At 51.5% G+C, this 12,860-nt stretch overlaps 1 protein-coding gene across 1 annotated transcript; it reads right to left on the minus strand.

The window, feature by feature from the left end:
• Window positions 1-594: 594 nt before the first annotated feature.
• brap (BRCA1 associated protein) lies at window positions 595-11,375 on the minus strand. The gene is made up of 13 exons (XM_086187975.1): window positions 10,872-11,375; window positions 10,120-10,281; window positions 7,266-7,479; window positions 7,002-7,191; window positions 6,331-6,444; window positions 5,885-6,033; window positions 4,887-4,962; window positions 4,676-4,814; window positions 3,530-3,642; window positions 3,368-3,457; window positions 2,872-2,975; window positions 2,663-2,802; window positions 595-1,964 (listed from the first exon to the last, which is right to left on the minus strand). The coding sequence occupies exons 1-13, from the start codon at window positions 10,948-10,950 to the stop codon at window positions 1,735-1,737; spliced, it is 1,800 nt and encodes a 599-aa protein (XP_086044101.1). The 5' UTR covers window positions 10,951-11,375; the 3' UTR covers window positions 595-1,734.
• Window positions 11,376-12,860: the final 1,485 nt, after the last annotated feature.

Genomic DNA, 12,860 nt, shown 5'->3' on the forward strand with positions numbered 1-12,860 from the left:
CACACACACACACACCAGCAGTCAGGGTTTGTGACTGTGATTATAACAAACAAAAGAAAGGGAAAAGTTGTTAACAGTCAACAAAGGAAAGTATGGAAGCTCATTTCAGCCAGAAAAAGAACCGAAGATTAAAACTTCCATCGACTCCTTCCTCTCTACACTCGGAGCCTCAGAGCACAACTGCCTCAGCCCGGTGGAGCAGTGGTCCTCCCTGTGGCCCCCAGCTAGAAGGTTGTGGGTGGAGCAGTGGTCCTCACCGTGGCCCCCCATCAAGAGGGTTGTGGGTGGAGCCCCGGCTGCAGCACGGGGTCTTTCTGGGTGAGTCTCCATGTTCTCCCTGTTCCTGCTGGGTTCTCTCTGGTACTCCAGCTTCCTCCACAGTCCAAAGACATCAAGAGGGACCAGGTTAATCCAGACTCTAAATTGACCGTAGGCGTGGCTGGGAGAGCCAATGGTTGTCTGTCTCTATGTGTTGGCCCTGCCATGGCCTTCATGCTAGAAATCGAGGGATCAAAAACAAATTTAACGAGACGACTGAATAAAAACGTCAATCAAGTCTTCTAAACTTTCCTCCAAAGATTAACTGACACTCCTGAAAGGTTTTTTTTTTTTTTATTGTGGCAACTTAAAAAAGAAAGAATCGGTTCACGTGCTGGCAGGCGTGAGCTTCTGTACAGACCGGCGAGTGAGAGATGGAGGGACGTTTGTTGTGGCGCCGCGCGTTCACACCTTCATCGCTCTGCAGCCTCTTCCTCAGAGAGATGAACACATGAACACGTCAGACATCCGGCTGAGCCCCGAGGGAGAAACCAGCGTCACCAGGTTTGTTGGCGGCCTGGCGTGCGTCCAGGCCGCAGAGTTTACTCTGCTGTAGGTAAACTGTTGACAAGGAGGAGAGGACATGAGTCACCCCCCCACATCTGCTGGGGGGGGGGCCTCTCCTGAGCTCCCACCACCCTCCTCGTGATTGACCAGAACAAACTCATAGCTCAGTCCAGCAGGTGTTTATTCACTGAGTGATCATTGCTAATTCTTCTAATGAGTGGCGAGCGAGAGGATGGCGCTTCCTCTTCCTCCCGCCAGCAGCAGCAGCAGCAGCAGCGACGGCCGGCGCCGGGCAGAAGAGACACGACGTGTAAAGCAGAAGGACAAACTCAGAAGTGCCAGAAATGCGAGCGAGAAACTTCCTAGAAACACGTTTCAACACAAAACCTCAGAGGCGTTTCAGAGCGAGGAGCATGGAGCGGCCGCACAGAGCACAGACGCACACTGAGGCCACGAAGTGCATCAAGTTAGAAAATAACAGCTTTTATCTCCTGGCTGTGACTTCACCAAGTGAGGGAACAGGTTCTATCTGGTGGTCTCGGTGTGGCGGCTCAGGGGCTCCGCAAAGATTAAAGAGCAGCATCTTCCAACTCGCAGCAGGAGGGAGAACCTCGCCGCTGTGGAACAACAGAATCAACGTTCATGAGGATGTCAAACACATCTGGAGACCAACGAGGCGCTGAGTCACTCCTGGTGGAGTCATCAACCCCCGCTGGCTGCGTCACGTCTTCGTGGAGGAGGGAAGGCGAGCAGGTTAACATCAACTCTTCTCAGGAAGTCCAGCGTCTTGATTCGCCCTCTGAGGGCGATCTCAGTGGAGCCGCCATGACTCAGACACAGACAGACACGTGTCCACGCTGCCAGGTGGCAGTCATTCCTGACATTTCCCGCTTCATTCTCAGCCTCCCTCTACTTCCTCTTCCTGCCGCGGCCTCTCCTGCCTCTGGCCGAGGCGGCGCCAGCTCCCGCCGAGTCCACGCTGCTGTCCGAAGGGCTCGCCGCAATGTTGATCTGACCCTCCTGGATTTCACTGCGAGCCTCAGGAGGGAGGTGTTCGATCTGCTGCTGCGTCTCCAGATAGAACATCACGTCTCTCAGCTGCTCCTGCAGCTCAGCGATGGTCTCGTCCTTCCGGTCGCCTGCGGGACCACAACAGACCAGCAAACATACGTGAGCACGGAGCCATGAGCTGGAGGAACGTGATGACCACGAACAGACGCCAGACAGTTGCTCAGTGAAAGCAGCTCTTTGGAACATTTGCCCGTTGTTCCAGGACTCAAAGTAAACTACAGTTGTTTTAAAACGGCAGAAGTGACGTTTGGCTCGGGTTTTTATCTTCCTCCACCTCCTGTACGCGCTCTCCCTTCCTGAGTCCACTTCCTCCCTGAATGTCAGCAGTCCTCCTCTGATAGTTTGGTGTTTATAAGAGGGCGTTCTCTCAGACCGCAGGCTACAGAACTAAGAGAGCCTCTCTCCAACACCAGTTTTCTCTAAATCTTTCAGTGCTCATCATGTACACTCTTTCTGTTCCTGATCCTGTTGGTCTGGATTCTTTGGCCTCATCTTTCAGGGCTACAACTGAAGATGGAGGCGTGACGAGACCGAGCCGTCTTGATGGCTTCCTCAATTGAAACCTTCTGTTCCTCAAAATGGAGGATTGACCAAAAACCTGCTAACATCTGGCTTTAGTCAAATGACGCGACAGGAGACACCAGCATCCATCAGCGGAAAAAGAAACCCAGATGCGGCTGCATTCCAGCGGCGCTCTGACATGGTTCAGGTGCCTGCAAATGTGACTGACGACACCGCTGCCACCTGTCGTACCGGCGTCACTCACCACTTTCTTTGCCCTTGCGCTCCTCCTCAGCCAGCTGGGAATGCAGCTGCACCTGATTGGCTCTCAGACAGCGGTTCATCTCCTGCTCCTCCTTCAGCTCCTGACTCAGCTTGACCACACGACTGTTCAGCTGCGTGCACCTGCAGACACGCACAGTGAGAACGAGGACGCCGCAGACACAAAGCGGGCGCTGGAGACACGCCACTTACTTTTTCTCGATGCCCTGCTTGTCTTTGGTTATTTCTCCCAGCCGCCGCTCCAGGTTATCACAGCGCTCCAGCGTCTCCTTAAATTTAGCCTTCATGTTGTTGATCTGACACAAACAATCAAACGGGGGTGAAGCGCCGACACACTGACTGTTGGCGGCCCCTCTGGCCGAAAGCTGCAAGGCTTCAGAGAATAACAACTACACTTCCCATGAGCACCAGCCACCCCCTCATCTCTAAAGCTCTTGATCTGCCCGGATACGTCAACCCTCATTTACTTTTGCCAATTCTTGTTCTCATTTTTGTTGATTTTTAACAATGGCGACAACACATCTTATTTGCAGGCGCCTGCAGGACCCTGAAGGTCACCAAGGTTTCATGATGTTACAATGAAAAATGATCTCTTTCACAGGTCAGACAGTCGTTCAGTGTCAGATTTATTGTGTTCCAAAGACAAACCCGTTCAACAGAGACAAATGTTTCTGACAGAGAAAAGTACCTCCTCAGCCGTCTCCTTCTCCAGGTGGACGATCTTGTTCTCCCAGTAAATCCTCTGAGACTCCAGCTGGCTTGTTAGCAGGTACGAGTACTGCAGACCAGGAGAACTCATTAGAAGATTCCCACGTTGTTTGAGCTTTGAAAGCAGCAGACACACACTTACTTCCAGTTGAAGAGCATCGATCTTCTCCTCGGCTTGGCAGGAGTCGCCCTCACACTCGTACTGCACCATCTTACCGTCAGTTTTACAGGCCACCAGCCGATGCACGTAGTTATCTACAACATAGAGGTGAGAGAGCTGAGGGAGGTGAGGGAGGTTCTCAGGGCCTCTGCAGTTCCTGGAAAGGAGATGATTCAAGAACAGGGCTGAGACATGAACACCTCTCAGTCCCTTCAAGCTGCTTCTCTGCACCGGAGGGTTTTGATGTCTGACACAAATCACCACCAACCGAATTTAGAAGCTCCAGGGGATCAGAGAAGAGTTAGTGATGATGTTCTTCTGTGGAACATCACTAACGTTTGTTCAGAACGTCTCTAGAACTGGCAGCAGGGTTGAGGGTGACTGGAGGTGCAGCTGGAGGCCTCCTCCACCCGCTGCTCAGGGAAGACAGTCCCCTAGTGGCAGGATTCAGTCACTGCGGCTCAAACCTGATGCTGAACACACAGGAACAGCTGAGCACTTTTAAACCAAACTGAATGCTTTTGCAGTTTCTTTCAATTAATTCAACTCTTATTTTATTAGAATCTTTTTATTGGTTGTGTTTTTGAAGTTTTTATTTTCGCAACCCTTGATTCTTCAACCATATTTTGATACAAAGTTCAAATAAATTTCACTTGAATGTTCCATTTTAATAGGAGGCGCCGCTGCTTCACTGCGGCCCCGTGGTGACGTATTAACCCTACCAGTGACAACGGCGGTACTGAGCATGCTCAGCTCTCTGGCGTCGTACCAGCAGATTCGTATCAGAACTGATCTCTGGGTGCGGGTGACAGCGTCTCTCCTGCTGACTTGTCTTGTGCAACAGATTTCACTGAAAAAGCCGGCCAAGATGGACGGGAGGTTCAAATGAAAGTTTGAGCAGCAACAGAGCGACGAAACTGTTAAAGGTGGCTTTAACAAGATCAAGTCTTCCAGACTTCATCACGCCACCTTTAAGAACTCGTTCAATCAACCTTTCTGAAGCCGCTTGAAGGAACTCAAACTGTTTGCTAACACACAGCAACTTTGAGAGCCATCAGGCAGCTTTGATTTAATTCGATAAAATGACCCGACCCCCCCCCATACACACTGGCAGTGACCCCCTCCTACCTCCTGCGTAGTCCCAGACGCGGTGGTTGGTGAGCTGCATCGCGTACGTATGCTGGGTCTCTTCAAAGTGCTTGTAGGCATGCCGGCTCACGTAGCGGCCGCATCCGATGTGGCCGCAGATCAAACAAATCCACAGGTTCTACGGACAGGAAGAGCAGTGAGTGACGAGGGAACGCTGACGCAGACGCAAACACCGAGTGCCGTCCGTTACCTCCTGAACGCCACACTCGAAACACTTGTTCTCTTCCACAGGTTCCGGGGTTTGGCAGTAGCGACACACAGGACACCTGAAAACACACTCGCCCAGTCACGCGTGTGCATTTGTGCAAAAGAACAATAGGTGTGAATAGGAAGGCCAGGAACACACAACGCACAACAGGAAGGCTGCAGAAGCACCCAGCTCACCGACAGTCAGGTGAGGGAGCACGTGACCCCCACCTGCTGTACCGGGTCTGAGGAGGAGCCGATGGAGTTTCAATACCACAAAATACACACCCTGATGCTCGCTGGTGCTGATCTCACGTAGTTGGGAGGCCCGGTACCGGTGTCGGAGTTCAAACTACTCTAGAAAGTAGTAGTAGTAGTAGTAGTAGTAGTCGGAAAACAGTCGCGTTTCTTCTCTGTGCCTCCAGAGTCAGAGACTCATGGGAGCATCAGAGGAAGCGTTTTCATTGGACGCAACAACTCAGGAGAGCAGGAAACACGGCGAACTGGTTTACAGGAGCGGACGAGGACGTATTTTTTCATACATCAGGAGTTAAATGAACACTGAGCACCGGGACAAAGCCTTAAAACTGGGAAGTTTTTTTAATTTTATGGTGTCTCCCAGTGTTTTTTGCTGGAATTGCAGTTTAAAACGTCTTCCTCTACAAATATTGTCTTCTTCTGCAAAAACTGACCAACTAGCGTGCGCGCGCACACACACACACACACACACACACACACACACCTCTGTCGATGTGAATTGTGTATTTCAGGGCGAACACGGATGAACTGGGACACATTTGAACGTCCCAGTGGTGCTCCTGCTCTCCTGAGCCTCTTCCTCTCCTTGCAGCTGCCAGCTCAACTCATCCCGTCAGTGTCGCAGCTTTGATCTCATCCTGCTGCAGTTTCCTGTTCAGCCTCATGATTTCAGGTTCCTGACCTGCCAATAAAGAGCGCGTGTGTGTGTGTGTGTGTGTGTGTGTGTGAGCGAGGGCGACTCACGAGGCGTCCTCCCAGCGCTGCAGACACTGGCTGTGGAAGCTGTGGTTGCAGAGCGTGGTGAGGATGCCGTTGACCGACTCGTCCATCCTCTCCAGACACACGGTGCACTTGGGCAGCTCCGTCAGCTCCATCACAGGTAGGCTGGCTCCCTGGGAGACGGCGGACCAACAGATTAGAGAGGAGGGGCGTGGGCAGGGTTTCAACCCTGAACCGACCCAGCTGGATTTAGCAAATTCTTCCTTTGTGCTGACGGTGAAATAAAGGTGGCATCCCGACTGTGCGGCTGCGCTGTCATGATCGAGGATATCAACCTGTCTGCTGATTCATTTCTTGAAGCTTCTATTTGTCACTTTGACTTAAAAAAAACAAAAAACATTAGAACAATAAAACGGCCTGAAATCCAAACCGGAGACTGTTTTCCAGAGTCTGATCCTGAGTGTGCTTACCTCATCAGACTTGATGACCTCGGCTCGCTCCACGTAGACCAGCTGACAAACTGCTTCCTCGATGGAGTTGAACTGGCGGCCATTACATGCCGTGTAAAAGCTGTCTGCGTCTGCCTGAACACAAACACAGCGACAGAGTCACTGAGTGATGTAAACCTCTGGTGCGTTCTTCACATTCCCGCCCTCGCCAGTGGTCATCAAGCTCACGGCCTCACCGCCAGGTCAACCTCTCTGCATTCCTGGCACCGCAGCCAAGCTGGTTACTTCCTTTTAGCTCGCAGCTATCTTCACTTTGAATAAATAATTAGGTCACATGACCTCTCTGGACTTTCCACGTTATCAGACCAAATGGATCAGACGCTGAGGGGGAGACGATTGTTTGATGCCCAGAACTCGTTAGCCACCATTTTACAACCACAACAGTGACAGTGGTGTCGGCTACATCACTTCTGGTTGAGTAGGTGAACCTGCCAGAGTTTCACATTCCCCAGCTGTTCAGCTTAGAACCTCATAATAAAGAGGTACCAGTACACACACACACACACACACACACACACACACACACCTTTGTTCAAGCGTGTGTACAAAGAACCCCCGGATGTAAACGGGTCGTCAGTTGTGTATTTTGCCTCTCTCCTCTCGCCGTCACCCACGGACCGCTGAGGATGTACCTGAGTGCTGAACTTGATCAGAACCATGTACTGGTTCGGCGTGGAGTCCCTGATGATCTTCATGTGCTCCATGACATCGTTAAATGGAGCCATGAGTTTCATGAGGTCATGACTGGTCATGGTGGCGGGGACGGTCAGGATGCACACCATGGCACTACGTCGCACATCTTCAGTCAGCGACGTCATTTTGCTGCGAGGCGACAGGATCCGCATGAGCTTGTGAGGACAGGAAGTAGTAGAGGGGGCGTTTGACGTGCAACTCACTTGGTCTTGTAGAGGTGCATGATGCCGTGGATGATCTCCACCGACGGGTTGCCGCTGAAGAAGGAGATCTGCTCCGGCAGCTGCTTGGAGGGCGAGTCTGGAGCGGTGATGGTGGCTGCGCCGTTGCACTCCTCGCCGCCGGCTTCCATCTGAGCAGTTTGAGGTTCGCCGCTCTGGTCTGCTGACCCACCGGGGTCTCCGCCACCTCCTTTATCTGCAGCATCAACATTCGATGGCTTGTATTATCACATCATGTTCACTGTCACATGGTTTGATGTCACAGTGCTGCCATTTGGTTTGTTGATGTTGGTTAATTTGACTCGTTTTATGCTTCCAAACATGTGAATTTCCATGTCTGTGAGTGTGTGTGTGTGAGTGTGTGTGTGTGTGTGTGTGTGTGTGTGTGTTATAAAAAAACTAATCTACAAAAACCAACGTTGCAGCCAGGGTTCTGACAGGAGTTAGAAGAGAGAACACATCTCTCCACTTTAGCTTCTCTCCTTCCTGTAGGATCTAGAATCCACTTCAAAGTCCTTCTGCTGACTCATCAGGTTCTCAATGATGAAGCTCCATCCTCTCTGAAAGAGCTCATTAGTCCCTGCTGTCCTACCAGAGCACTCCGCTCCCAGAATGCAGGTCTTTTAGTGACTCCCAGTATCAATAAAAACAGACTGGGAGGGAGAGCCTTCAGGTACCGGGCTCCTTTACTGTGGAACCAGCATCTCTCCATGGGTCAGAGAGGCAGACACTTTAACTACGTTTAAGTCCAGGCTTAAGACCTTCCTCTATGACAGAGCCTTCAGTTAGGACTGGTTCAGGTAGCTCTGAACCATTGATAGCTATGCTGCTATAGGCTTAGACTGCTGGGGGACACATCAGGTTACATGGAGCCCTTCCCTCCTCTCCTCTCCTCTCCTCTCCTCTGCTCCTCTTTACTTGTTGCACTTTGTAGTTTGTCCTTGGCGTCTCTCAGTCTCTCTGTGTTTCCACAGATCCACCGGAGCTCCATCTCTCTCCTCCAACCGCCGCCTGCATCACCCCCCCTTTTCTTATCCCATCCAATCCCCCATCAAGCTGGCCTGCTCTCCCTGCCTCCCCTCCCATGAACCAGTCTACCATCCAGTCCCCCATCAAGCTGGCTTGCTCTCCCTGCCTCCCCTCCCATGAACCAGTCTATCATCCAGTCCCCCATCAAGCTGGCTTGCTCTCCCTGCCTCCCCTCCCATGAACCAGTCTACCATCCAGTCCCCCATCAAGCTGGCTTGCTCTCCCTGCCTCCCCTCCCATGAACCAGTCTACCATCCAGTCCCTCATCAAGCTGGCTTGCTCTCCCTGCCTCCCCTCCCATGAACCAGTCTACCATCCAGTCTCCCATCAAGCTGGCTTGCTCTCCCTGCCTCCCCTCCCATGAACCAGTCTACCATCCAGTTCCCCATCAAGCTGGCTTGCTCTCCCTGCCTCCCCTCCCATGAACCAGTCTATCATCCAGTCCCCCATCAAGCTGGCTTGCTCTCCCTGCCTCCCCTCCCATGAACCAGTCTACCATCCAGTCCCCCATCAAGCTGGCTTGCTCTCCCTGCCTCCCCTCCCATGAACCAGTCTACCATCCAGTCCCTCATCAAGCTGGCTTGCTCTCCCTGCCTCCCCTCCCATGAACCAGTCTACCATCCAGTCCCCCATCAAGCTGGCTTGCTCTCCCTGCCTCCCCTCCCATGAACCAGTCTACCATCCAGTCCCCCATCAAGCTGGCTTGCTCTCCCTGCCTCCCCTCCCATGAACCAGTCTATCATCCAGTCCCCCATCAAGCTGGCTTGCTCTCCCTGCCTCCCCTCCCATGAACCAGTCTACCATCCAGTCCCCCATCAAGCTGGCTTGCTCTCCCTGCCTCCCCTCCCATGAACCAGTCTACCATCCAGTCTCCCATCAAGCTGGCTTGCTCTCCCTGCCTCCCCTCCCATGAACCAGTCTACCATCCAGTTCCCCATCAAGCTGGCTTGCTCTCCCTGCCTCCCCTTCCATGAACCAGTCTACCATCCAGTCCCCCATCAAGCTGGCTTGCTCTCCCTGCCTCCCCTTCCATGAACCAGTCTACCATCCAGTCCCCCATCAAGCTGGCTTGCTCTCCCTGCCTCCCCTCCCATGAACCAGTCGACCATCCAGTCCCCCATCAAGCTGGCTTGCTCTCCCTGCCTCCCCTTCCAGAAGCTTCCTTCTTCAGCTGTTATTAACATTTCCATGTTTCCTCCATTCTGTGTTATAAACTGTTTTCTTGTCTGTACCAACGTCTCCTGCACGTCTGTCCCTCCTGGTGAGGGATCCTCCTCCCCTCCTCACCCTGAGGTTTCTCCCATTTTTCCCTGTTAAAGGTTTTCTATGGAGTTTCTCCTCAGTCGATGTGAGGCTCTGAGGGCCGAGGATGTTGTTATGATGCCATGAAGCCTGGAGACAAACTGGAGGGGAAAACAGGCTACAAAGAAAACTGCCTTGCCTTACAAAACCAAAAACATTCATGGTAAAGACAGGACAAAGATATCTGCTGGTCTCCTTCCACAACTCAAGCTGAAACTAATCAGCTCCGCTCCTCTGGCTGCCTCTCTTCTACATTTGATGTCATCATGGCGAGAGCCAACTGATTCAGGCACTCTTGACGAGAAAATACGGAGAACCCCATTTTTTTGGCGATGATTGAGTTTATTTTACTTTGGATACAAAGACAATACTTGTTACCATTGATGGTTTTGGTTTGATTTTTGAACCAGTCTTGGTCTGATCTTGTACTCTCCCTGAAGCCAAGAGGAACACGTCATCCAACAGCAGGACTTAGCAACATTAGCTAGCAGATGCAGGAGCTCACCTGGGCCGGGTTCAAAGGTTTCTATGACCATGTCCCCCATGGCTCTGCTGCCGATGTGCTGGTGCAGCACGGCCGTCCTCTCCAGGTCGCTCTTCCCGTTCAGGGCCAGTTTAGCTAAACCCAGCGATTTCTCCTGCAGTTCTTCCTCAGACATTCCTTCAACTGCAAATCACGTTTACACCAGAGAGCGTGAACACACAGGCACGAGAACATCAGCAGGTCAGAGACATAGGCGCCACTATCACTGCGCATCCCTGCTGGGCACCAACCTGCTGGGCACCAACCTGCCGCCATCACATACACTTGTGACGAATGTTTGACAGCCACATTTAGGAGATGATGGCACTATAGCACTTATAGAAGCATGCAGGCCAGTATATCCTGTATTGCTCCTGAAGCCAATGCAGTGTGGTCGTGACAGCAGTGTTGGTGGCAGGAGAGTGACACTGGTGTGGAGTCATGCTTGTCTGATCAAGTCCATCGGGTTATCTACGTAAGTTACTGACTACAGAACGCAGGCAGAGACTGGACAACTACAGGCCTTCGCATGAGTACCACGCAGTATTAAAACATCTCGATATCTGACAATGTGCTGTGTTGAGTTTGGCTGAACGCTGAATTTCCTGGGCGAATAACCAGCGAGCAGTCTGACAGTGACATTAGCTACCTGGCTAACAAAAATAGCTACCTGGCTAACAACATTAGCTACCGGGCTAACAACTTTAGCAGTGGCTTCACGTCGGTGAACTTACCGGCTGAGTACTGGAAGCCTTGTGGAGAAGGAGACTGGTCGGCGAGTTCCAAGCGGATGACGACCAGAGACACACTCATGTGTTATTAATGAAATGTCGACTTTTACAGAGAACAACAGGCGCTAAGCTCCCGCGGGTGACACGTCCAGCTAGCGAGCTGGCTAGCAGGGGGTACGTAAATATAAGCAAGTCAGCGCAGTTACGTCAGAGACCGACTGCCACTTCGTCTTGTGGCTCGAGTGCCTGAAGCAGCCGGGAGACATTTCCTACTGCGTCTCTGGAACAAGATTAAACTGAAGTTTGACCCTTCAGCCTTTCCATACAATCACCCGATGATCGGAAGCCACGCACTGGGGCGTCAGTCGTATATTTGACCCTCCGTCTAAAGCAACTAACTTGACGAAGCAGCATGAAGAAATACGCATTATTGATGAATTACGTAAATTATGGAGTTGTTGTTTTTTTTAGTTCAGCAGCCTCTCGGATCTGTGACATCATCTCATACACAGCAAGCATCAATGTTCAACTGGGGGGGGGGGGGGGCGAACGTCACGCTATCCTAAACTGATGATGTGACGTTACAGTAGATTTGGAGACTGACGCGCCTGTCAGAAAAGGTCATGGGGTCTAGTGAAGGTGGCACGGAGGGAGCATCCGGGCTGCGTCCGAATTGCCAAGTACCAACCTACGTCCTCCTGCTACCACCTAAACACCCTAGAAGATTGGTGGTGAAGCACGACCTCTGCTGGCAGAGCACAGACACCACTAATAGGTAGACAGCACCAACGAAAGCCCCACCTGCTGGCCTGACTGTGGTACTGCACTCCACTCTGAGCACCTTTCCCTCATTCTCTATTTTTAAGCACATGAACGCACCTTTAGTCATCAACAACAACTATAAATGTTGGTCTTCATCAGAATGGGAGACTGTCGGTGGCGCAAACTTGGCTTGCGGGTCCACAAGTTTTTAGGGGACAAAGTCGTCCGCGGTGCATTGTGGGCCATGGGTTGCTCCGTAGGATGCACCTGAACCGACCTACAATGTGGGCGTGTTTAGGCTGGAATTTAGGTTAGAAGTAGGTCACTACTCGCGCCAGTTGTGGTTTGGGACAGCCTAGGACCTGCTCTGAGACCTACCATCAGACCTACTTGGCCATTCGGACGCAGCGCTGGCCAGGTGGACCACGGACATAATAAAGATTCATTGTCTATGAGGTGGACAGGCCGACTCCGCCTCCTCCTCTTCTCCTACTTTACTTGCGGCTGTCAAACCAGCCTGTAGGCGCCGTACCGCCACCTACTGGGCCGGAGCAGAGAGTCGCCGGGGTCAGTACCAGCCAGGCCGAAGCTGGCCGTTGGGCCTTATTGATGCACCGTAGTTTGATGTACCGCAGAAAAAAAATGGTTGTTCAATAAATCGTCAAATCAAAAACAAATCTACAGATTCTGGAACGCTGTGTTCTCCTGTAAGTTCGTGAGGTAGAACATGACGGCTCAGGCCTTTTCATTTGTGAAGAGGATTTCTTTCTCTTGACAAAAAAAAAAACATAACAAAATAAAGAGGTATTGCTATCGGTTATCAGTTAATAATTCCCAAGTCTTTTCCTCAATGGCGAGGGTAGTGACAGTGAAGCACGTTTGTGTTTTATGGGCTTTGGAAATAAAATGAGGACGTTACTTTGTCAAATTCATGAACGCTACATTTCGTCTTCGTGAGAATAAATAGAAGCTCCGCATGCAGCGAATACGACCAACATCAGCAGCTGACACCGTTCACCTGTACCATTAAGGTTTCTGCCATTTTTGAAAAGATAAAATGTTCAAAGTGAAACTCAAAACAAAAGCTACGTCATCGACGGCGTCCCCTCAGGGTTCTGGTTCTCGACGGGAGGCCGGACCAGGAACGACGAGTCCTCCATCGGGATAAAGAACATTTTAGCAGCAACAACAACAACAAAACAAGACATAGCGAAACGAACAAAAAAACCC

Source organism: Aulostomus chinensis, chromosome 19 (assembly GCF_037954235.1).
Source record: "Aulostomus chinensis isolate RoL2024-O1b breed Wild chromosome 19, RoL_Achi_v1.0, whole genome shotgun sequence".
NCBI lineage: Eukaryota > Metazoa > Chordata > Actinopteri > Syngnathiformes > Aulostomidae > Aulostomus > Aulostomus chinensis.

Bases quoted from the DNA above. Each gene is read 5' to 3' on its own strand.
- brap (XM_086187975.1), bottom strand. From the start codon at position 10,950: ATGAGTGTGTCTCTGGTCGTCATCCGCTTGGAACTCGCCGACCAGTCT. The intron at 7,480-10,119 runs GTGAGCTCCTGC...TTGATGCTGCAG, and splicing joins AACCTTTGAACCCGGCCCAG to ATAAAGGAGGTGGCGGAGAC. The intron at 7,192-7,265 runs GTGAGTTGCACG...GTCGCCTCGCAG, and splicing joins ATGCACCTCTACAAGACCAA to CAAAATGACGTCGCTGACTG.